At 38.5% G+C, this 27,007-nt stretch overlaps 3 protein-coding genes across 3 annotated transcripts in view; 2 read left to right on the top strand and 1 right to left on the bottom strand.

Moving 5' to 3' along the window:
- Positions 1 to 27,007, top strand: part of LOC125490748 (trypsin CFT-1-like) — a 303,958-nt gene that overhangs the window by 146,640 nt on the left and 130,311 nt on the right. The window lies entirely within an intron of this gene.
- On the top strand, positions 1,027 to 15,595 carry LOC125490755 (trypsin CFT-1-like). The gene is made up of 5 exons (XM_048631024.1): positions 1,027 to 1,187; positions 1,568 to 1,841; positions 2,377 to 2,545; positions 3,056 to 3,207; positions 15,444 to 15,595. Exons 2-5 carry the CDS (start codon positions 1,629 to 1,631, stop codon positions 15,540 to 15,542), a joined length of 633 nt encoding a protein of 210 aa, XP_048486981.1. The 5' UTR covers positions 1,027 to 1,187; positions 1,568 to 1,628; the 3' UTR covers positions 15,543 to 15,595.
- On the bottom strand, positions 16,163 to 25,777 carry LOC119691824 (trypsin, alkaline B-like). Its single transcript, XM_048630999.1, has 6 exons — positions 25,564 to 25,777; positions 18,219 to 18,307; positions 17,421 to 17,703; positions 17,113 to 17,248; positions 16,743 to 16,894; positions 16,163 to 16,394 (listed from the first exon to the last, which is right to left on the bottom strand). Exons 1-6 carry the CDS (start codon positions 25,771 to 25,773, stop codon positions 16,260 to 16,262), a joined length of 1,005 nt encoding a protein of 334 aa, XP_048486956.1. The 5' UTR covers positions 25,774 to 25,777; the 3' UTR covers positions 16,163 to 16,259.

Below are 27,007 nucleotides of genomic sequence, written 5' to 3'. Positions count from 1 at the left end.
CCCCTTAAGACCCTTAGCTTTGCAAGTGAACTCTAGGGCACAACAAATATGTAAAAAGTCTCGCATATTTCTACATACGTCTTTTTAATATACCTACTTCTGATTTCTATACGTACCGACATAGTATTAATTTACAATAGGGGGCAAAGGAAAGATCATAAGTTGTTAAAAATACATTTAATTTCAATAAATGTCATAATTTCGAAGTCATCATCACGTTAAACTATCTAACAAAAGTTGCACGGAATGAGTCTGAGTCACCCCTTTTCAGGTAACTACATATACCTACGACTCCGGCAACATTCTATATGTACCTATAATAAGAAAAGAAAAACATTATAAACAGAAATGCAAAAATTTTGTAAGTACCTAAAAAGACACTTTTTAATAAAAAAATATAAAAAATATGTTAAATTAAATAACTTAAAATTATTTAATTAAACTGTTTACAAAAGGATGGACACAAATCTATGGAAGCTGGGACCAGCACCAATGGAAATGAGTGATACGTCGTCGTCCTGATTTACTGTCCAATTAGAATAATAATCGTACCTTGTAAGTTTTTATATTTTATTTCTGTAATTTTGTTATGTTTTGTTATTTTTTATTATGTTTTTGTTTTATTTTCACATTCATTTTTAATTTTTATAACAAAATGATCATCATTCATTATAATATTATATTAGTTTAATATCTAAGCCAATAAAACCAGTTGAAATTAATTTCTCCCATTTTAATAATACGTGTTTACGTGTATTAGGCCCTAACTGTAATCAGGGGAGAGAGAGTGCAATGCCATAGAAAAATACTTCCTTCCGACTAATATATTTCAAAATGGACAACTTATATACGGATTTGTCATCATAATATTTTTTTGCTCACTTGAAAAGAGCTATCTAACGATGTATGACTCATCTTTATTGGACATAGGTCCCAAAACGCCCATTTGGTAGAGGTACTTATGGAGTTTGCTGGCACCCGGGATTAACACATCTAGGCTACGTTTTATCGCCGTATTCCCACGGGAAAACTTTTTAAGTCGAAGCGAAGCTTGCGGGAACAGCTAGTTAGTAAGTAATATAATAATTCGTTGATGTATTCCAGGTGCTGGCGAACGGTCAGCCGAACTGCGGCGGCACGGTGCTGACGGCGCGCCACGTGCTCTCCGCCGCGCACTGCTTCATCAAGTAATTCTTCTTCTTCTTAGAGCGGTGGTAGCTCAGTCGGGTAAGCGCCCGCTTCTGACGCCAGAGATGTGGGTTCGAATCCCGGCGCTGACATGTACCAATGAGTTCTTTGAATTTAAGTACAATGTATACCATCGCTTTTATGGCGAAGGAAAACATCGTGAGGAATCCTGCATAGTTATCTAGATTTGGCGCACGATATGTGAACCCCCCAGCCCGCACTGGACAAGCGAGGTGGGAAATGGTCCAAGTTAAGGAAGGCTGTGTGTTACAAAGTATAGGTACTAAATAGGTAACTTATCCTAATGGAGCTGAAAACACAAGAAAAACACACAACCCAACTTTATCCTCCCCCTAAACGCATCCTTCAATCTTTCCAGCCAGAACGGCGCAGCAATCAGCCCCTCAGTCTTTACCGTCCGAGTCGGGTCCACCTACTCCATGTCCGGTGGATCCGTCCACAAGGTGTCCACCATCGTCCTGCACGAGTCTTACAACAACCCGACCAGTAATAACGACGTGGCGGTGGTGGTGCTGGCATCCCGGATCCGGAGCTTTAATAGCTCGACTGTGAGACCGGCCATTGTGCCGCCATCTGGATATGTGGTGCCGGATAATGCGTCCGTCGTCGCTATTGGCTGGGGCAGGACTGTTGTGAGTATATTTTTATATAGGTACTTACAGTCAGCTCAAGAGTAGTTTTTATGTATGCCAGTGCAAACTGTTGTCTCCTATTTTTCATTTCATGTAACTACTTTCGCCGCGTTTGCGCTGGGGTGGCATAAATTTATCTTTTATACGGACTGTAGTCAGTAAAAGTAGACCTTTACATCAGCTTATAGCTAGAGCCAAGTAGTTACGTAAATAGAATCACCGACCCTGATCTGCTCCCATCTCTTTTAAGGAATAATTTGAGATAAAGCCAATGATTGCAAAAGGATTTAGTAATATATAAGTCAATGGATAAAGCTGACATTCATGTCAACCTGTCAATATCATGCCCATCCATACCCGATGCTCTTTAATCAATGAATACCTACATATCAAGAAATCAGCAGAAGAAGATCGAGATTCTTTGATCAAGTTACGTATTATACATATACCTAAGTACCTACCTACCTACCTACCCTACACCCATCTAGCTAGATAGAGCTTACCAATCCCACTATAACTGTATCCTTATCTCCAGGAGAACATAGCTTCGTCAGTGTCGCCGAGCCTCCGCCACGTGAGCGTGCGTAAAGTGAGCCGCTCAGAGTGCGCCGCTCGCTACAGCGCACTCGGGGCTCAGCAGGGCAACGCTAACATGTTCCCTGTTACTACTAGCATGCTGTGTGCGGGACTGCTCAATGTTGGAGGTAACATCAAACCCATATTTCGTACTAACGATGTTTAGAAGGGAAGATAGATTTTTCTATACAAAGCCAAAAGTACTTACTAGCTTATTAACAGTAGCTTGCTATCCTAGGTTGAAAAACGAGTTCTTTGGCTCAGCCTCGGCTAGCAGGATTATTTTTTTATCTATTACGTTCATAAAAGCATATTGAGAGGTTCACAATAAACAACTTTTGGACGGTAGGACCATTTTGCTGTCGGTAGACTCTGTAGATTGTACAAATTGGAAATATGTAGCACGATGAGGGCGCAAACTGCACACTTCACCTTAAATCGAGGACCTTCGACAGTCAGGTTCACTGACCACTGGTCGTGGTCGTGTAAAAAGTACCTACACCTATGCCTAATAAATCCACCGAAAAACACCCATTCCAATTTACTAACGAGCTAAAACTAAAGACCGATCAACACCGACCGTCTTTATTTCGGCCGTCGTAAAATACAATATTTGACGAGGACATTTCTCCCCCCAGGCGCGGACGCTTGCCAGGGTGACTCCGGGGGTCCACTAGTGTACAACGGGGTGGTGGTGGGGGTGACCTTGTGGGGCGCCGGCTGCGGGAACCCCTCGTACCCGGGGGTCTACGCACGGGTCGCCAGCTACACCACCTGGATCACCAGCACTGTGAGTGGCATTTCCTTCTGTCATCTTTAGTGCCAATTTCTCCATTCTCGGTTAGAGCATAACCAGGGAGTAGTGGTTAACTTTTGACACATTTGTCATGAATTTTATAGTTCTGGATATGACATTTAATTTATAAATCAATCCCTGTTGGTTAGATAACCGACAATGGAGAAATTGGCACTTACGTCTACAAGGTGGGCCGAAAGTCATCACCCTATTGGAAGTTACTCTCGTTTGTGCAAATGCCTGCCAATTTCAAATCTGTTTGATATTTGTGGACAAGACAAATGCAGAATACAAGTTCAGAAGCCATGGTGTGTGATATAGGTACTCCCCAAGAACGCGGAATAATTCTGTATAAGCACGCAAGCGATGCGGGTTCGAATCCCGGCGCTGACATGTACCATTGAGTTTTAGGGTCGCCTGTTTTTCGTTTTATCTGTCATTATTCCCTGCAATATCGCCCATGTATGTAAAGAGGACCAAAAGAAGTCATCCAATGTTGTTTGGCTCTAATTTTTTAGAGCCAAACAACATTGGATGACTTCTTTTGGTCCACCTTGTAGTAACTAAAGTTTTTTTTTTATCTCAGATACAAAATTTACTGATTCTCTTCATCAACAGTCGACTGTCCCGCTGATAGAATTATACGACACTTAAGCAAAACTTTTTTTGTTTTTGAAAACTATCAGCTTTTTTCGTTTTTGAAAATTGCTAAACCCGTAACTACCTACGAGTGGCCCAGATGATAGAAGAAAACCTTAACTTTTTTAGTTTTCGTAAACCCGTAATTAAATTCTTAGGCAATGTATTATAAACATAGTACTTACTTACTTAGCTAAATATTTAATATTAATAATTCCGTAACTACTATGCATGCACTACAGACTGACCACTAGAAATCGTATGGCGTAGTTAGGGGTTCCGCTCATCTGGCATAATCTTTATTGACCAAAACTCATATCGCATAACTCGTATGGTCTAAACTTTTTTGGCCGAACCATCACTTTGCCAAGACTTATGTGGCATAAGGCTCGTTTCGTCTAAAACTCTTTAGGCACAATCTTTAAACACCTAAGTTTCGTTTGCTCAAATTTATGTTCGTCTATACCTATGTATAATCTTGTTTCTCTTAATGTGATCTTAATAAATAATATATTAAGTATGTAGTAAATGTACAAATTGTGGTATTTTTCTCCTACATCCCGAAAATCACGATATTGTATGATCAAAAAATCGAAAGTTAACGACCAATATAATTATTACAAACCCCATGAGATCGAAACCTAAAAATAGGTGCGACGACGAGCAAAGCGAGGAGGAGCGTGTTAGGTGCACATTTTCATCAAAACCAAAGCGGAGCGCAGCGAAGCGGAGCGGAGCGTTTTCCAAACAGCGGAAACAATACAAGGCACCAGTTTGCGCTATGTAGGGAGACGCTCCGTCAAAGTTAAAGCCAAACGAATATTATTATTTTGTATAAACCTATGCCATAGCATTATTAGGCTATTCAAGATTTGGCCATACCATTATTAGGCTAAACAATGTTATGCGAAATAACTTTTTACTAAACGAGATTTATGCCATACGATTTTCGGCGTAACGAGACTTTGACCAAACGTTACTATGCAATACGAGATTAGGCAAAAAAATCTTATGCCAAAAAAGGTAGAACCCGTAGTTAGTATGCGAGAATCAATCTTCTACAGTGGCAATCAATCATGGCATTTCCAAACTACTGCTAAGTTTGAAGACGAAAAAAGTACTTAATTCAGTTCAGTTCAGTTTCTTTATTGCCATAAATTACATGTAGGTTGCTTAGATGTATGTACAAAACAGTGTAAATTAGTTTCAATGTAATTTTACCGCTTAGGGTGTAGCACAATATATTATTTACATTACATATTTTGAAAAAATAAAATAAAGTTTGTAAATAAGTAGGTACATAAGATTTTAAGCACCATAAATAAACTAATTAACTATTAATTTACAATTACATTATCTAGTTGTCTGAAATGGTCAGACAAAAGACAAACACTGAATAAATATTTAAGTTTAAAATATAGCTTACATTGCGACATAATTTCATAGATGCATTTACATTTTAATTATGTTAAATTAATAATGAAATAATTATTTGTATTTTACATTACATTACATCAATTCATTCAAGTATTCATTACTTAATTTCAAACGAAAACTAGACACAGGAGCGCTATTTGCGAAGGCAAAACGAAGTAGGTACGAAGAAATCAAATTGACACCTTTGTACTTATGCAGTACAGCCCCCCTACTCTTGAAAGGCAATGCATTGCGTCTGTCTTGCGTACTCAACATTAAAAAAATCATAACTTCTCTTCAAAATCGATTTTACAATAAGTAAAATACATACCTAATTGTTCATCAAGAAGAGAGCGGTGGATGCTCAGTCGGGTAAGCGCTCGCTTCTCACGCAAGAGATGCGGGTTCGAATCCCGGCGCTGACATGTACCAATGAGTTCTTTTAGCTTAAGTACAATGTATACCATCGCTCTTACGGTGAAGGAAAACATCGTGAGGAAACCTGCATATCTAGGTTTAATATGTGAACCCTCCAACCCGCAGTGGACCAGCGTGGTGGGAAATGGTCCCTTGGGGATATGCACAAAGGTTCCACTCGAGAGAGCCAGGTGCAGGTACCCTTAACCCCCACAAGAGAATAGAATAGAATATAATAGAATTCATCAAGATAAGGCATTTTTTTAGAACCTAGCAGTAAGAACTAAATACCTACCCAGCAGGGCCGGATTTAGGGGAGGGCAACCGGGGCAACTGCCCGGGGCCTCCAAAAAAGATGGGCCCCCCACAATAGAGACTTCGAAAAAAAATTGGACTATGTTTTTTTTTTCGAAGTCTCTATTGTGGGGGCCCCTCTTTTGTGGAGGCCTGGAACTAGTAAACACTAGACAAAAAACGCTGTTGTCGCTATTAGAAATCTTATTTCGCTGTTATACATTGCCAGTGTGAGGTTTCTTTCATTTTATCCTAGCCTTCAAAAGCATCAAAAAGATGGATGCTGAAAATCCGCACTGTGTAGCAGAGGCATTAGTGAAAGTTTATCAGGATTATTTAGAACCCAATCTTGGTAATGAGTTGGTTCATTTTGTATATTTGATCGACACATACAAAAAGGACTATGGAAAAGACCAATCTCCGGAACCAACTACTACTACTACTTTACTACAAAATTCTAGAAGATCAAAATTTCAGAGTTACATTCGAAGACTTTGAAATTGCATTGAGAATGTATTTAGTTTTGATGATATCAAATTGCACAGGAGATCGCTTATTTTCAAAAATGAAAATTATAAAAAATAGGCTTCGAACCACGATAGGACTTCTATCAAAGATTTCTCTGATGAGTATTGAAAGTACCTATTCTACTCCGGGAACTGGATTACCAAAGCTCTGAAGATTCCGTTCATTAACCCTAAAATTTGATTTCAGATAATTTCTCGTTTCCGATTATATTCTATATGTTTGTTAAATTATAAAATCATCTACACTTGGCACTACAACACAAAAAAAACTTTAACTGATTAACTGAAAATTATGTGGGGCCAGGGGGCCTCCACTTCTTTGTTGCCCCGGGGCCTCTCGACCTCTAAATCCGGCCCTGCTGCCCAGATTGTAGAATTTATTTTAGATTTTGGCCGAAAATCCAGATTTGGCCTTTTTTCAAGTTAAATTCAAAATTGTAGGCAATATAATATTTATTTATTTATGATTTTATTGCACAATTTACAAAAGTAGATGTACAATGAGGTGGACTTAATGCTAAGAGCATTATCTACCAGTCAACCTGCACGAGGTTCAGGAGCAGAAAGTAGGAAGGTGCAAAAAAATAACAAAAATCACAATCAATCAAAAAATCTCACAAAAAAAAAAACCTACACAAAATCTACCATAATTATACCTACATAGTTATACATAAAAAATATATAAACCTATACCTGACATTCTATTAATATATAATAATACATTTATATATGTCGCAGGCATCTGGTTTAATCTCCTGTTTGATTGAACCGCTAGCCCGTTCATTGGATGACGCTACTCAGTTGTATGACTAGGCCGAACGTTTATTGCACAAGCGTCACAAAACGTCCAACTAGTTAGCGAACTTAAAATCCGTCAGGTGGTGAATAAAACAAATATGGCGTCTAACAGCGAACAGCTGACACAAAAAGCACTTGTATTGTTATTTTTTGCAAATAAATTAGCTTTAAAGTGCGTTATTTATGTTAAAATAGTGTGACAACATGGATCTACCTATTATTACACCGCCGGCGGATAGTTTCAAAAAAAAATGTGCTGAAACTGGATAATTATGAACAACAATATCAAGGTACGTTTATTGTTATTGTTTAGTTAATTTGTGAGATGAGAGCTTTGTAACATAGTCTTTTTGTTGACTCTTGTCTGGTCATGTTCATCCTAACCAGACATTACAAAGTTGCTATACTACATCCCATTTAACGACTTCGCTGAATAACGTACAGTCAAGACGTTGGACGTTACAGTCAACCACTTGACGAGTTGTTCTTTAGTCATACAACTGAGTAGCGTCATCCAATGAACGGGCTAGCGGTTCAATCAAACAGGAGATTAAACCAGATGCCTGCGACATATATACTTATACTACTTATACATACATTTATATATTAAACACTAAAACAGAGGTACATGAAAAGGCTGATTGTTTCTAGGTTCTCCAAATAGGCATTACCTAGCTGATCTATTAGTATTTTTACTTTTTGGAAAAACGCCTCTGAAGAGAAGTTATGATTTTTTAAATGTCGGGAACGCAAGACAGTACCTATTGTACAGTTTGTATGCGAAAATCATTGTGCAGCGATTATAGGATTTTCCATCCTCCGTTTACGTCAACTATAAAAAGTAAAAAAAGTAAAAAAAAATTAGTGTAGTTAGTATCGAAAATAGTATCGAATTTCCCACTTTACTGTCATCATTTCTTCTTAAAACTTTAGAACGACTGTGTGACAGATATATACGTGACGGTGCACTTTCCGTGAAACCTGTCCATCCTAACCAACATGCATACCAACCGGGTAAGTCAACAGAGTCGGCCTTACACGCAGTGGTAAGCAAAATTGAAAATTCAATATTGTTACAACAATCCTGCCTTGCAGTTTTTATCGATATTGAAGGAGCTTTTGATAAAACTATGTTCAATAGCATAAGTAATAATAATAACCTTAAAAATCATGATGTAGACCCGGTCATCAGTGCCTGGATAACAAATATGCTTAAATCAAGAACAGTATCTTTTACTTCAACAAATACAATAAGATGCAAAGTAGCAAAGGGATGTCCGCAGGGTGGAGTGTTATCTCCATTGCTGTGGGTTTTAGTTGTGAATGATCTACTTTGCGATTTAAATAATAAAGGTTTTACAACAATAGCCTATGCCGATGACGTTACGATTCTCATTGGCGGTCTGTTTGTAAATACCTTATGTGAAAGGATGCAACTTGCACTGAACATCATAGAGGAATGGTGTCACAAACATGAATTGTCAGTGAACTCAACCAAAACGGAAATGGTTCTATTTACCAAAAAGACTAAGATAGGTAGCTTTTTGGGAGGTAGCAGCAAAAAAAGTAACAAGTAAATTAATTAGATCTTTTAATTAATTATTGTTTAAATACAAATTTTTAGTCTCAATACAGTTTTTTGGTATAATTATATACATAAAGTTGACTAATAATTGTTGGCAACATCAGCTGACTGCTATTTATTTAAACTACAACTGTAGTACTATTACTGTATGCAGTAGCAACAAACTGCACTCACCTGCCAAACCTTACACAATAAAAACAAACACAGCAATCATGGCCACTGCACAAGACATCCTAAATAAACAGATTGGCATAGAGAAGGTGCTTGGGTCCTGGATGGAGGACTACGAGCGGAGGCTGAAGGCTTCTAGTACCCCGGAGAAGACGAAGGATCTCGACAGCCTCACTAAGGACTTTGAGGCGTTCAAAAAGTCAGTGATGGACATCTTGCGCTTACTCCAAGACCAAGTTGTTGGCCTTATGCAGCAGGTGGACGAGCTAGACTCTCAGAGTCGACGCAAGGTCTTGCTCTTCTCTGGTATATCAGAAGACCCCAATGAGCACCTTCCTGGTGTAATCTCCAACATTGCTGTGGCTAAGCTGGGGATCGCTGACTTCCAAGAGTCTTCCATGCAGCAGTGCATAAGATTGGGTGCACCAAACTCCAAGCGACCGCGTCCCACTCTTGTCAGACTAGCCAGTATGTCCACAAAGGCAACCATTTGGTCCAAGAAGAAGTGCCTTAAGACTAGCTCAGTGGTGGTCTCGGAGTTCTTGACCAGGACAAGGCAGGAGCTGTACAGCCGCAGTCGCAAGCACTTCGGCATCCGGGCGTGCTGGACGGCCAATGGGGCCGTGTATGTAAAGCTCCCTGATGACAGCCGCGTCAAGATCGTGTCGGCGGCGCAGCTGGACGAGCTGTGCAGGAAGCATCCTGCAGCAGCTCCGACGACCACGGCGGCCGCGAAGGCACCCGGTGACAAGGCTTTGTCTAAGCCCAGCAAGCCGGCTCCCTCGGCCGCGGCACCCGTGACGCGAAGTAAGGCCACTGTGTCCAAGGACAAGCGCTAATGTGTGTTTTTCAGTGCCTAATTACCAAGTTTTTCAGTGTTCTTTTTACGAACTTTAGATTGAAGGTAATTAATTATTCTTTAAAATTATTCCACCTTCAGTTTCGTATTTCTTAATTTTGTTTTGTGTTTGTTTTCAAGTGTCAATGTCAAATTGTCAATGTCATAAGCGTAGTTAATCTGTAATTTTATTCGGTAACGAACTATATCTAGTAACGATAACGTTAAAAATTTGTAACAAAATCTCAGAATAAGTATTTGACACTTATATTATGTTCTTTGTACAAACTATTATATGGTTTTTGGCAATAATAGTGCAGGTAAAATATTTTAGTATAACAAATAGTTTTAGAGTAGTATATTTAGTTACATAGTAGTATATTGTATTGTATCTATTAAGTATATATTTTTAATATGAGTATTTATGATTCTGCCCATAGTGATGATGACGATGATTCTTTTCTCTCTTGTTCCTCTATTGCCACAGCCAGCAGTTGTGACTTGTCCTACGTTTCTCTCTTTTCGAATTTCAACAATGCGTTTTCGAACTGTCCGAAATCTCTGAATGTAGTTCACATAAATGCTCAGAGTATTCCGGCTCATTACTCCGATATGCTTACATCTTTTGATAATAATAATATTCATGCCATTCTTGTTTCTGAATCCTGGCTAAAACCTTCTCTTGACTCATCCGTTTACCCTCTTCCAGGTTTTCAGCTTATTCGGAACGACCGAACTAACAAAGGCGGAGGTGGAGTGGCTATCTATCTACGTAGTCATATTCCCTTTACCATCGTCAGCAAATCTCCGAGTGAGTATTCTGAGAAAGCCGAACACCTTCTGATAGAAGTGCGTCTAGGCTACACCAGGATTCTCCTCGGAGTTTGCTATAGTCCTTCAATGACTGTAAATTACTTTTCCTCCTTCGAGAAGCTTCTTGAAGATTTCTCCCCTTTATTCGACAATACCATCGTCATGGGTGACTTCAACACTTGCCTTCTCAAAAACAACTCTCGTTCTAATACCTTGCAGTCCATTGTCACTTCTAAAAACCTTCACATTTTACCTCTTCAGGCCACTCACCACCCGCCGAACTCAGAACCTACTCTCCTAGATTTGATCATTGTTTCTTCTCCAGATCTTGTTATGAAACACGGTCAGTTCACAGCTGATTGTTTTTCATACCACGATCTTCTTTATGTTTCCTACAAGGTCCGCACTCCCAAACCTAAAAAGCGTACTATTCTCCAACGTAATTTTAAAAAAGTGGACTTGCAGCGGCTTTTTGAGGATGCAAAAGCCATTGATTGGGCACAGCTGAACGACATAGACGATATTGACGAGAGGGTAACTATGTTTAACTCTCTTCTCACGAACCTGTTTAATAAACATGCACCCCTTCGTCCTTTCCGTGTCAAACAGCTCCCTGCCCCGTGGCTTACGGACAAGATCAAAGGCTTCATGACGAAACGAGATCACGCCAAGTACCGCTACAAGAAACAACCAACTGAAGAGAACCTGAAAGTGTACAAGGAGTTGAGGAATCGCTGCAATAGAGTGTGTAGGGACGCAAAACGCCGATACATCCATACATCCATAGAAAACTGTGATAATTCACAATTGTGGAATTTTTTGAAAACACTGGGCATAGGGAAGTCTAAGGCAAATTCTAACTTCGACATTGACCTCTCTGCTCTAAACAAGCATTTCTCTACACCTCCATTAGTTCTAAATGACCAAATTAGAACAGAAGCTCTTAATCATCTTTCTTCCTTGCCTATCCCTGACTGCCCCTCTTTCAATTTCAAACTTGTTACTAGCCGTGACGTTAAGAGATGCATCACTAGCAAAGCTGTAGGTATTGATGATATCGGTGCCCGCATGATAGTTTCTATTCTGGACGTAATTTTACCGCACATCACGAATTTGATGAACTATTCTTTACTTTGCAGTTCTTTTCCCAGCCTTTGGAAAAAGGCCTTCATTCTTCCATTACCAAAAGTCCCTAATCCCACGTCCTTGTCCCAGTTCCGACCCATTTCTATCCTACCCTTTCTATCCAAAGTTCTCGAGCGCCTAGTCTTCGAACAGTTGTCCTCCTACCTCTCCAACAACCAACTCCTGAACTCATTTCAATCCGGCTTTCGTCCAGGCCATAGTACAGTTACAGCTTTAATAAAAGTCACCGATGACATCAGGCACAACATCGACGATCAGAAACTTACAGTCCTTGCGTTGCTGGACTTCAGCAATGCATTCAACTCGGTTGACTTCGAGTTACTCCTCGGTGTTATTCAATCTCTTAACGTATCTCCGGCAGTTACAAGGTGGTTCGAGTCTTATCTCAAAGGGCGTCAGCAGTGTGTACGTACTGATGCTGAGAGTTCTTCTTGGTGTCAAGTTCTTGCTGGCGTTCCTCAAGGCGGCGTCCTTTCTCCTTTACTGTTCTCCCTGTTTATCAACATCCTGGCAAACAAACTTACTTCTAACTACCACCTATATGCAGACGATCTTCAGCTCTATGCCGGTGCACCACCTGAGAGCTTGAACACGGCCGTTAGTTGTATTAATGAAAACTTGGAAATTATTTCTAAGTGGGTCAAGTCTTTCGGTCTACTGCTCAATCCCTCGAAATCACAAGCAATTATCCTCGGAAGCTCACGAATGCTTCGTAAAATTGACGTGTCAGCTGTCACGAGAGTCACATACGATCAGACTGTCATACCATACGTAGCTTCGGTAAAAAATCTTGGCGTGATCATGGATTGCACACTTTCTTGGATTCCCCAAGTAGATGCTGTCAGCAAGAAGATGTTCGCGTCCTTCCATTCTCTTAAGCGCTTGCAGTACTTTCTACCACTGAACACTAAAGTTACGTTGGCACAGTCCTTACTGCTCCCTATTCTTGATTACGCCGATGTAAGCTATCTTGACCTCACTGAAGAGCTACTCAACAAACTCGAACGTCTCCAGAACTTGTGCATCCGATTCATTTTCGGATTGCGCAAATATGATCACATTTCTGAGTATCGAGCTCAATTACAGTGGCTTCCAATTCGCCTTCGCCGGAATACTCACATTCTCAACATATTGTACAGTGTTTTAAATAACCCCTCATCTCCCCAATACCTGAAGTGCAAGTTTTCGTTTTTGTGTTCTCATTCTCAGGGCAGAGCGTTGAGGTCAGTAGAGAACAAATTGTTGAGCATTCCTGATCATAATGCCGCCTCTTATAGCGATTCATTCGCAATGAAGGCAGCATGTTTGTGGAACTCCTTGCCAGAGGGAGTGCGACAGTCACCATCAATGGCAACTTTTAAAAAAAATGTTAGGCATCACTATTTTGAATCATTAGGTTGGCAGGTAAAATAGGTATATATATGTATTTATATTTATGTAGTATTATTTATATATAAGTATGATGTTATTTTTATAAGTATATTTTATGTTGTAAGTAGTTGTAATCTATACAGTAATAATTTAAGGTTAGGTTTAAATCATAGGCTAAGTTCAGTTTGATAATTGTACCTTCTCAAATTAGTTAAGGGATCTAATGGCATTTTTCTTTCACCCAGTCGAAGGTTGGCTGGAAGAAATTGCTTTTTGGCAATAAGCCCGCCTTTGTATACGTTTGTGTTTTTTTGATTTGTAACTGTTCTCTTTTATGTTTTTATTTGTATGTGTACAATAAAGTGTATAAATAATAGGTAATTTAAAGCTACCTAAACTTTTTAATACAACCTTAAAGTTAACAAATGAGGTAAAGTATCTCGGCATATGGCTAGACCACCGCCTAAGCTGGTCTAAACATGTGGAGAAAACCCTAAGTAAACAACAATATCCCTATACCAAACTAGGAAACTTGTTGGATCCAAATGGAGACTCAAGCCAAAGCTGTGTAAATGGTTGTACACAGCGGTGGTCAGACCTATAATAACATATGGAGCAGTGGTTTGGTGGCAAAGATCGAACCTCATTACTGTGAAAAACAAACTACGACAGTTTCAAAGGCTTGCATGCGTTTCAATCACCGGATGTATGAAGTCAACCCCAACAGCCGCCCTAGAAATAATTCTAGGACTTCCACCACTCGATATTATCATCAAGCAGGAAGCTAAAGCGGCGGCGATAAGGCTAAGTAACATGGGACTATGGTCAACGAATACTACTGCACAGGGACACAGTCGCATACTTGACATTGCCAAGTTGTCGGCTCCCGGGTCCACTGACTGAATGCAGCGACACTACTATAAAGACGTTTATTTTCAACAGAAGCTACACTATCCAGCGAGATCAGTGTGGCACATCAGACGAAAACAATTACGACATCAATATCTACATTGACGGAGCCAAGAACAAGAAGGGCAGCGGTGGAGGTGTCTTCTGCCCGGAACTTAATTTACAATACTCTGTCAGCTTCGGGAACAAAGCTACTGTTTTTCAGGCAGAAGCTGCCAGCCTACTTGACGGAGCTACACAAATAAAAGACACAAAAAATAGCAATATCTGCTTCTACACAGACAGTATGGCTATTTTAGGTGCCTTAGGCAGAACTGTAACAAAATAAACACTGAACACTGGAAAACCTACGCATTTCAAATAATGTAACAGTACAGTGCCACAAACTTATCTGTTCCGGTAAGAGTTCACGTAAATTTCTAATATTTCTTCATTCTCCAGGATGTTAAGTGCTCCCGTAAGGGCAATTTTCCCTTGCGGTTTAAATAAATCCATGTAATCTATATCAATATATAATTTATTAGTGAGTAACGAGATATGGACCAATTTAATTCGTTCTCACCAGAACAGATAAGTTTGTGGCACTATACAGTGGATTAAAAGTCATAATGACAACATAGGAAATTGCGAGGCTGACCGACTAGCAAGAATGGGATCAAATACCCTACCAATAGGGCCAGAACCATTTATTAGTTTGTCATCAAAGGCAATAAGGCAAGGTCTCACCGATAAAACACTATCTGAACACAATCAGGAGTGGAAAAATCGTGTAGATTGCAGACAAACTAAAGCGTTTATTGTATCACACAACCATAAACTTACACGCTACTTACTCAACCTGTCCCGTAGTAATATATCATTAATGGTAGGATTAATAACAGGACATTGTTGCGTGAATAAACACTTATATACCATAGGTAACTCAACTAGTCCCTTATGTAGGACATGTAAGGAAGTAGATGAGACGGTTGAACATATTCTGTTAGCTTGTCCACCTACTACAGAAACAAGATTATCTATTCTTGGACCAACAGAGCGCCTACCTCAGCTATTACAACACCCAGGCCTGCTACTCCAGTTTACTCGGGAGCTAGGCTGGCTCAGCGGAAATCAAGGGGATATGTACAAAGGTTCCACTCGAGAGAGCCACGTACAGGAACTTCACCCCCTATGAGAATAGAATAGAATAGAATTCCCACTTTACTTTATATTAGTTATATAATTATTTAGATACTTTTAAACGTTTTGGAATCCGAAAGAGTGAAGCTACCATGTCACAAGTCCCTAATTTACAATTCTATTTCAGGTACAAAGGTATAACGGCGCGCCGACAGTGAGCGTCAACTTCCTCCTGCTAGTCTCCTTGGTGACTTCCATCATCCTAACAAATAATACCAAAATGTGATTCTAAAATAGTTTAAGGCAATAATAATTTATGGAGAATTTGAACATTTTAAATGAACTGTCTTTCCTCTTAATTAGAAGTTCATGATTGGGACACAGGAATTCCGACTTTTTTGTCACTAACTACAAAGAGTCGATTTATAAACCTACAACAAGAAAATATACTTAAGTAATTTTGTATTTTTTTATATTAAGTGTAATATAGCAATGCTTTTATAAAACTCCTGTCAAAATTTTATTTAAGGTAAACGTAGCTATTAACGGCCCTTTTGACTCCTAGCTTGTCGTGTGAACTCTAGGGCACAACAAGTATGCAAAACGTTTCGCATAATTATTTCTACTTAAGTAACATATTTTTAAATAATATAATTTTCAATTATTCGAGTACATATCATACTGAAATAAAATTAGGTATACTTAATATACCACAAGGGTGCGCAAGGAAAGATATAAAAAAAAACATTTATAAGCTGTTATAAAAATATATTTAATTTTAATATAAGAGAAAATGTCGAATAATCAACATCATCGAGTTAACTAGTTACTTAACAAAAGTTGCTCAGAAGAACAAAAAACATAATAAACGGAAATGCAAAAAATATGTATATCTACTCACCTAAAAGCCACTTTTTCAATATGAATTTCCAAACTTGTGAATTATTCTGTATAAATTTAGAAAATAAATCGTACCTAAATCATCATCGGTACGGTACTTAATTCAAAAATAAATGATTTCGGAATACATTATCCATATTGAGGTTACGAAGGCGAGTAGCATCAAACTGCTGACGTCAGCAGCCACGGCGGTGTTGTGACTGAGCTTGTGCACAACCTCAACCTGGTTTTGTCGTAACTGGAAAAAATAATTTAAAAATTATAATGTGAATCGAGGGTATCAGCTTCCTACTTACTTGCTTACTGTGGAAGATTAAAAATGTCATAAATAAGTATTAAGGGAAAAAAACTATTTATGGGGCTTCATTTTCACCTGTGGGGTGCAAGGGTGCAGTACAGCGGGGCAGCGGCCCAAGTCTGTGAGCCTTACCACAAGAACTAAAGACAGTACTTAACAGATGTTTAACGAGAGTTTTGTCAAACGCATAATAAATCTCCAAACTATCGTTTTAACACTTATTAAACAATGTTTCAAGTTTTTGTGATAATACAGTGTATCTTTCTATATTGTATTATAACTACTCACAGTGTTGTTGATCCAGTTGGTGTAGCTAGAGACGCGCGTGAACACGTGAGGGTAGAAGGAATCGGCGCATCTCATCGCAAATGAGGTCACCCCCACCACCACCCCGTTGTACACCAGGGGACCACCGGAGTCACCCTTGCAAGTGCCGGCTCCTATATGGGACAAACTCTTATTGTTAACCAAGATAGGAATGACGACTTGACGAGTCTGGAAAATACCCAACGTGTGTGGACACAAACATTGATGAATCCTGTGACTTTGAAGCGGGTCTTTTTTTCATCAAAACTCAAACGCACTCAATAGAACTCGTCAAACGTCTCCATAAGTCGGTCCAGCCTGTCGACTTCATAAGTCAGATAAACGAGCTTACCTCCAACACCAAGCAGCCCCGCGCAGAGCATGTTGTTGTATGAGAATCTCGGATAACGTGCGGCGCAGGTGTCTCGGTCCACCTTGCGCAGCCCCACGAGTCGCAGGCCGATGGGGCTTGACTTGATGCATTTCATCTACGGGGTATTACAGTCGTGGTATAAGAAGCCGACAGAAATTACTAAAGGGATCATTGGGGTATCATACCAAACATGGGGTTTATTTCCATTTATTATCAAATAGGATATAAGGTCATTATTCACCTATAGTTGCCGATAAAATCCGCAAGGTGAAGTGTTAGATACTCACATTAGTCCGTCCCCACCCGACAGCTACCACAGACGCGTTGTCCGGGACCACATACCCCCCCGGGGGGATGACGGCTGGCTGCACCGAGCTGCTCCGGTAGTTGCTCACACTGGTCGACAGCACCAACACTGCAACGTCGTTGTCTTTACTCTCCGAATATTTGTAATCCTCGTGGACCAAGGTCTTGGACGTCTCATGCTTTGAGCCTCCGCGGTCATTGTAGGTGGATCCGACGCGAATGACAACTTTAGATGCCCTCAAGATGGTAGTGTCATTGATTATTCTGGAAAGATTTAATGGTATGGTGTAAAGTACCTAGATCATTCACCGCATGACTTGATACTACAGTGGCAAAGGGTTCTCACCTGTAACACAATTCACATCGGGTTCTCTTTTGGATTGAATTTAATTTAAAATATTAATTTAATTTAAAATAATTGATTAAATTTAAAATAGTAAATATATGCGCTACACGGTGCGTTTGGCTGTTTGTCCACCACAACCATCACCATCCGTGACGCTCCGTCAGCGAGAACGACATGAAGGATGACGGCGCTCGGACACTTCATGGCCATGTTAAATGATACCACAAAATTGGCGCTTCAAACGGATGTTACGAATTTTATCTAATGGTTGCGCTAGTTCTGCGTATAATAGCGCCTTAAAGGCGCAGCGAAGCTCTTGGGGGCAGCTCGTAAATTAATGAAAGGGAAATATAGTAAGACGTTCATGATAATTTAGAGAATGGCCAACCGCTAAATCGTAACTAAGTACTTACAACATTTTGGAATTTAATACCGAAATAAGCAGTGTGCAGCGGTGAGCACGTGGTGCTGTGTGAGTATCACGCCCCCACAGTAACCCCCCAGCAGCTTCTGACCACGCATCTGCAAATACAGTGATAAAGTACGTTACAATGAGGGCTATACAGAGCGATGGTAGCTCAGTCGGGTGAGCGCCCGCTTCTCAATCAAGAGATGCGGGTTCGAATCCCGGCGCTGACATGTACCAATGAGTTCTTTTCTGAATTTAAGTACAATGTATACCTTCGCTCTTACGGTGAAGGAAAACATCGTGAGGAAACCTGCATATCTAGATTTAGCACATCTAGATATGTGAACCCACCAACCCGCAGTGGACCAGCGTGGTGGGAAAATGGTCCAAGCTTAGGAAGGCAGTTTAGACCTTGGGGATATGCACAAAGGTTCCATTCGAGAGAGCCAGGTGCAGGTACTGTTACCCCCACAGAGAATAGAATAGAATAGAGGGCTATACACAAAGCAAATACAAAGTAGAGCTGCCATATTTCGTTTTCTATATAGGATGAGATGAAGCCACTAATCGGGGTTGAAGGCTGAGGTGCGCGGGGGTGCGGGACGCGAACTCCATCTTAGTTCAAGTACCTAGATGAACTTTCATGTAAAGCTCAGGTTAACGCCATCTAAGTTCAAGTAGAAAAAGTAGCCTCTGTGGTTATACATTGCGTAGCTCATGATATCTGAAGGCCAAAGAAGAATAAATGACGTAATGTATTTCAAATTTATTTGTCATTGCGAAATGGTAGACAGGGACGGACTAAGGCATATGGTTTATATATGGTTTAGGCAATATAAAATGGGGCGCTAAATGGTCAGAATTAAATACATTATGAGAAACGGGAAACATGAAAAAAATATTTTAATATGTTTTGTTTATTAAATAGTTACCTATTTAACTGTTAACTTTTTTATTATTTATATATAAACAATAATTGGGATGGAATGGGTGGACGAAAGTCCATGCCATGGGTTATATTATACTCGACAGTTCAGCTCGATCGAGTATTACCGTATGTGAGTACGGACCAAAACACCAGATGGCGGGATCGACAGCTCAACGTGACCTCCAAACACGGAATCGTTTTCATTTCGGATATTCAGGTGATTAAAATCAGGTATAATATTAATCACCTGTAAAAAGAACAGTCTTATTAAAATGCTGTCGCTTTGTGACTGTTGTGTTTGGAAGTAGCAATATGCCTGAATCTAATATTTATATATTTCTCTATAATTTCTTTGGAGAGGTGTGTGATATGATTAAATAAAGGTGCCTGTTCTTGGATATGTGCATTTAGTGAATGGAGCCTGTGAGATTCCTGAACGCATCCTTAAACCATAGACCTTAAGTATTATATACTCTATGTTCTTCTCTTTTACAACGCGTTCATGTCAACATTGTGTGGAGCTTAATTAAAGCCTAATTAATTAATTTATGGTTTTATTTCCAAATATAACAATTGGCGACGAGATTCAGAACCTGCAGTTTAAAGTGTGATAATAATCAGTGCACAAAAATTAACAATAACAAGGTAAAACGCAAATAAAAGTGAAGCATCAAAAGTGACGGTGTGAAGTTGGTAACAATCGAAAAAAGCGCCAACGAATAAAAAAAAAAACCTAAGACTCAGAATACGGACTAGGTTTGGAAAGTTGCAGTCTACATGGACGCAGCATCTGAGTTAATTAAAACAGGCAAGAGATCATACATCTATCTCTGTTCAAAGGCAGAATTACTCCAAATTTTAACGGACGAAGGCATAGATTGCAACAAAAATGCTAATCGACGCACTTAGAAAGCAGTTAAGTGAACACTATAAAAATAAGCCGAAAATAACACCAGAAAATAAGCAACGCAGAATGTCGATGTTTGGCGAAATAAAGCCGTTTGACGGCGATAAATGGGAGGTGTTTGTACAACAGCTGGAATGTTTCATATTAGTTAATGATATCTCTGATGACAAGAAGGTGCCTTTGCTTATAAACAAACTAACACCAAAGGTATTTGAAATATTAAGTTGCTTATGTGCACCGAATAAACCCACAAAACTAAGTTTTGAAGAATTGTGTACAAAATTGAAAGAAAAATATACAAAACTAGTCTCAACAGTATTGGAAAGGGCTGAGTTTAGACGAAGGAAACAACTACCACGTGAAAGTATAGAAGACTATGCATTGGAACTTAGAAAAATGGCAAATCGTTGTAATTTTAAAGATATTGATGACCAATTAAAAGAAAAATTTATGGATGGAGTAACCTCAAAAGTAATTAAGTTCGAGCTAATGAAGGGCTCTGCAGATTCAACTTTAGAAGCCTGCATACAACTGGCTCGCACAGTGGAAGCCGCTCTTCTCCACACAGGTGATGCTCCTGAAACCACTGAGGTTTTTTTTACCCAAGAACAACGTAAACCCAATATGAGAATGAAAATAAAAAAAAATAACAATGCTAATACAGAAATGCATTGTTTCTGTTGAGGAAAAAACAATCACATTAAGTCACAATGTTCATTAGCCAAGAAATTCTGCTCAGAATGTGGTCAACAAGGGCACATATATAGGATGTGCCAAAGAAGAAAACGTGAGGCTCATGTCCTGGAGGCACAAACACCGGAGGAAGTAAAGGAGGAACCAGTAGAAAATATAAGAAACTTATACGATGAAACTTATGCTGTTCACAGTGTAAGTAGGATACCTCCTCATTTTATAACCTTGAATGTCAACGGTTATGACATGTCATTCCAGTTAGACACTGGATCTGACGTGACAGTTGTGTCAATGTCAGATAAAGCTAAATACCTTAATACATTCACATTGGAGGAGTCCAATATAATATTCAAAAATTTTGACCAAAGTATTACAAAACCACTAGGTATTTTAACAAAAGTACCAATCACATTAAATCAAGTGAGGGAGTCATTGAATATTTTTGTAGTAAATAACAATTCCCCAAGAGTAATAGGCAGAGATTGGCTTAATGCCCTAAAACTTTGGCCTCCAAATGTACAAAATGGTTTGGATTTAGGAAATAACACTGTTTTAACTGTTTCAGATGCACGGAGAAATGTAAAAGAACAATTCGCAGAGGTGTTTAGTCCAGGTTGGGGTAATTTTAAAGATGAAGTGATAACACTGAAACTAAAACCAGGCACCCAACCAAAGTGTTTGCCCGTACGCCGAGTACCATATGCTCTAAGAGATAAGGTAAAGCATGAAATTAATAGGTTACTGGAAAATGGTAGAATCAGTCCGGTTGAACACTGTGAATGGGGAACACCGGTGGTGCCCATTTTAAAACCAGATGGTGCAGTAAGACTATGTGGAGACTATAAGCTAACTGTCAACACTGGATTAGAGATTGACCATTTTCCACTACCACATATTGATGATATTTTAAATACATTAAATGATTAAAAGATGGGCAATACTACTGCGAATTGGACTTAAAAGAGGCTTATTTACAAGCTCCTCTAAGTGAGGATAGTAAAAATTGTACAACTATTGTAACAGAGGCTGGTACTTATAGATATAATTTCTTACCTTATGGTGTCAGCTCGGGTCCTGGATCATTTCAAAGATTGATGTCTAAAAAATTAACAGATATTCCCAACACTATTGTATTCATTGATAATATATATATAAAAGGGAGCAGCTTACAGGACACATGGGACACCTTATGTAAAGTTCTAACAAAATTAAATGAATGCGAATTCAAACTGAAACCTGAAAAGTGTAAATTGTTCGTGACCAGTCTTGATGTATTTGGATTCAGGGTAGATAAACATGGTGTCAATATTATAAAATCAAACATTGAACCGCTGATAAATGCTAAAGCACCTACAAATTTAACCTTACTCAAATCTTTTTTGGGGAAATTAAATTATTACTCTCGATTTCTGAAAGATATGGCTACCATCATCACCCCATTGTATGAATGTACCAAAAAAGATAAGTTTAATTGGACACCAGAATGCGAGAGTGCATTTAAACTTATTAAGGAAAAACTAGCTTCTGCAAATAATTTAAAACATTATGATCCGCAGCTGCCTTTAATTCTAACTTGTGATGCTTCTGACACAGGGTTAGCTACGGTGTTATCGAATAGAGACCATAATGGTATGGTTCAGCCTATTGCTTATGCAAGTAAAAAACTAAATGATGTAGAAAAGAAATATGCAACAATTGATAAAGAAGCAATGGCAGTCATTTTTGGAATAACTAAGTTCTATAACTTTATTTATGGAAGGGAGTTTGAATTGGAAACAGATAATGCAGCTTTAGTGAGGATTTTTGGCCCAACAAAGAGCATTCCAAAAATGGCTGCTAAAAGGTTGCAACATTATGCAATATTTTTATCAGCATTTAATTATAAAGTGAGACATATCAAAACATCTTTGAACCCGGCAGATTTTTTGTCTAGAACTGCTGTAGATGTAGAGGAAGAAAATATAAATGTAATACATTCTCTTTGTGCAAGTAATAATTTAAGTAATATTTGTCATGTGAATGATTCAGAAATGGAATCCTTAAACTGGAAAATAATACAGAAGGAAACAAAAAAGGATCAAATATTATCTAAAATAATAAGATAGGTATATGGTTGACGGTTGGCCTGACAAAACCAATTTACCAAAAGAACTGTTACCATATTTTAACAGGTATTGGGTTATCAGTTGATAGGGGTTGTGTATTTTGGGGCTATCGCTTGTTAATCCATCAGTTCTGCGTAGTTCCGTATTAACTGAATTACACAGGAGCCATTTTGGAATCATTCGCATGAAGGAAATTGCTAGATCTTATTTTTGGTGGCCTTACTTGGATACTGAGATAGATGAAATATCAAAAAATTGTATTGTATGTTTACAAAATAGTAAATCTCCTTCTAAAATACAGAAACCATGGCCTATACCCCCTTCTCCGTGGTATAGAATTCACGCTGACTTTTTAGGGCCATTTAATAACAAAATGTTTTTAGTGGTGGTTGACAGTTACTCAAAATGGCCAGAAGTTTTTGAAATGTCAAACATTACCTCAGGTCGTACCATTGAAGCATTTAAGCATATTTTTGCAAGATATGGATTTCCGGTACACTTAGTTACAGATAACGGTAGATCCTTTACCAGCTCTGAATTTCAGGACTTTATAAAAATGGCTCAGATTAAGCACACATTTTCAGCTCCGTACCACCCAGCCACAAATGGTGCTGCTGAGAGATTTGTGGAAACATTCAAATCAGCTATAACTAAAATCAAAGAAGGTGGTAACAGCTTGGCTTATGCTATAAACCTGTTTCTTTCGGATTATAGGAGCACACCTCAGCGAACTACTGGTGTTTCACCAGCTCGTTTAATGCTGGGGAGAGAACTCCGGAACCGTTTCAGTTTACTGCGTCCACCACCACTAACTGAAGATATATACAATAAAGTTCAAAGTAGAGAGCAAGGAAATAGAGAAACTAAATTTGAGGTCGGCCAAAAAGTTATGGTCAAAGATTATAGAAGGGATAGTAAGCCATGGGTTCAGGGCCTCATTATTGAGGAATCGATTCCTAATGTAACATACATAGTAGATGTAGAAGGGATGAGATGGAAGAGACATGTCAATCAAATGGTTACTTGCTCTGATCTTTTAGACCTAGGTTAGCTATACTTAGTGCGGAAACCAAAACTGTCGGTTAGTTATTAAGTTAGTAGTTAGTTATTTAGTTATAAGATAGATAGGCAAAGATTATTTTTCATTATAAAAAACATGTTATATAGTTATTTTAAGAGTTTATTGTTCTGTTTTAAGTCGGGGAGAATGTGAGATTCCTGAACGCATCCTTAAACCATAGACCTTAAATATTATATACTCTATGTTCTTCTCTTTTACAACGCGTTCATGTCAACATTGTGTGGAGCTTAATTAAAGCCTAATTAATTAATTTATGGTTGTATTTCCAAATATAACAGAGCCAATCCTCATTTATGGCTGATAATCATAATCACGACGCACCCACACACTCCCATGTCGCCGCCATTGTTGTGCCTCAGTGTTTAGTTAGCGAGATTCCTTCCGCCTTTTTTCAACATCGATGGTTTTAGTAATTAATTTAAGTTACCTTTTCTTGTGATGGAATGTTAGGTTAAGCGCCTTCTCTTATTTTTTTCAAACCTTATTTCCGTGTTTAGTAGGTATGTCCTCCGCATTAAAATGTAGAGAACATACTTTGCTGTATTTTGTTGGACTCAGCCTGTGGATTAGTTTAATTCATTGCTGCTTCAATGCAGTGTCAGGAAATCTAAAAAAAACGAAATATTTAATTCATAATAAACATGACGCCCCCTATTTATTTTTTATCCGGCGGCATCCGGCCTGAGTACATCCCTTACTAGTATTTCTATTTGACACTAGATGGCGCTTCCAGCAAATTAGAATGTTCTAGAAGTAAATTAAATATAATTTAAAATATTACTACGCGTGAAAATAAACTTTGCTTTCGTCCACAAATCTTCTATCATCACTGTAGCTCTTACATCCAACAATGCAACAACATCATTTTGATCGAGAAACACGTAAAATAAAATCATTTCAAAACTCAACTGTACCGCTCAAGCTCGGGACCTGTCACGCACTGATGTCAGCACCCCAAGCGTGGAGTAACTGAACTACAAACCGTGTGACGACAGGTCGAACTTGGCTACGTCACGGCTACGTTGCTTACAACAGCTCTACTATGTATTTGCTTTGTGGGACTATATAATAACTAACCGCAAATTCAAAATAACATAAGGCTACGTCAAACAGAAAGCATTACCAGCGCGCGTCAGAGAAGTTGGCTGTCAAACAAATTATAAATGATTATTTTTTAATTAAAATCTTATAAAATTGTACAATGTAATGTTTGTAATATTTGTACAACGAAGAGTTAAATAAATAATATAAATATATTTTTTTAATTTTTATACCGTAGAAGTTTAAAACCCTGAAAACTGACGTATAGCTACTTAATTAGTTATGCTAAATCAAATCATTAGTAAGTAATGTCACATAATTTTGATATGATCTGATAACTTACATCAGAACTCCCAACAAATAACTATCATTATGGATATTGAATACCTTCATTATTTTAATTTTTAGAACATTTGAGAAGTATTTCTCGGACATACTGAGACGCACTGACCCTACCCGTACAACTGTGTACCTACGGTCACAGTCACATCAACATTACTTCCCTGTTTGGTGTCGGTATTATGAAAATTTAACCTTTTCATTGCTCGCGTTGACAGCTCCAAACGAAGCTTCCATAATTATGTCGGTGGGTCTGGTAAAGCAGCAGTACCTACCGTACATAATGATCTTAAATACGCCATGTATGGGTATGCCTCGACGGTGGTGGGTCGTCCCCCGACGATCCTGTTGGCGGGGGGCGCGGGGGGCTCCCTCACAGTCACCATGTCCTCACAGCTCCCTGAAAACATAATTATATACCTAACTACACGTAGTCCATAATTTTTATGAGAAATTCCTGATCGCATAAAATGTATGGTTCGCATAAGGATAAAATTGACATTCTTAAGGTAGGTAATTAATACATGCCTAATAATGTTCTTCTTCTTCTTCTTTGGGTACCATCTCCTATCGGAGGTCGGCAATCATCTGGCTTATTCTTTCCTTTCCTAATAATATTGAAAAAAAAAATTCTCTCTTTTACTGGGGGTTGATTGTACCCTATCGGTAAAAAAGAAATAACAATTCTTTTACTTTTTAAATAGACTTTGATTTAGTATACCTACCTAACTATATAAATAAAAAATTGGTAAGGTTACATTCTTTTACCTTTGAAAACTGAAGGAGCTTAGTATAAAGTACCACATATACACATAGATAATAGATATATCCAATTTTACTCTACCGTACTTGTAACTACCGTAAATAATAAAGCTTACCATGGTAAAATAGCACAGTCATTATTAGTAACTTCATACTGAAAACCATCACTTTCCTTTTTATTTCCAGTCTCAAAAGTACCTAAGTAAAAATTGCGATGGCCAAGCCATGGCCATCGCAATATTATTTATTGTAGCTTTTTTACTTATCTACGGCAAAGCAATGTTGACGGACGTTAAAGTACAAGGTGTTGCAATAGTGGTAAATAATTATAGTAAAGGTCAAAATCTACAACTCTTAGTGTCTTGTCTATCCTTTTTAACACACTGTATTGTATGTCCTACGCTACGTAAGTTTCTAGGTATTGTACATAAGTATATAATGAACTGACACAGATACATCGTCGAATACGCCAGTAAACATAAATTACTTTACCGTCTTGTTCGTATATTGTTATTCTAAGGTCTGTACAATGTCTGGAATGAAATTTAGTATACATTATGGTCTGGACCCTGAGAAAGAACATAGACTACTTTTTATCCCGGAATTCCCACGGGAAAACTTTTTAAGGCGAAGCGAAGCTCGCGGGAACAGCTAGTAGTTACTTAATACAACATTGTTTTTTTACAACACCGCGGTGTAAATTTTATTTAAGGTAAACGTAGCTATTTATGGTCCCCTTAAGACCCTTAGCTTTGCAAGTGGACTCTAGGACACAACAAATATGTAAAACGTTTCGCATATTTCTACATACGTCTTTTTCATATACCTACTTATGCTTTCTATTCGTACCTACATACTATTAATATACCAAAGGGGGCAAAGGAAAGATACTTATAAAAAATCATAAGTTGTTAAAAATTCATTTAATTTCAATAAAAGACAAAATTTCAAAGTCAT

The sequence above is a fragment of the Plutella xylostella genome, chromosome 27 (assembly GCF_932276165.1).
Source record: "Plutella xylostella chromosome 27, ilPluXylo3.1, whole genome shotgun sequence".
Lineage (NCBI taxonomy): Eukaryota > Metazoa > Arthropoda > Insecta > Lepidoptera > Plutellidae > Plutella > Plutella xylostella.
This window is presented reverse-complemented; position numbering and strand designations above follow the sequence as displayed.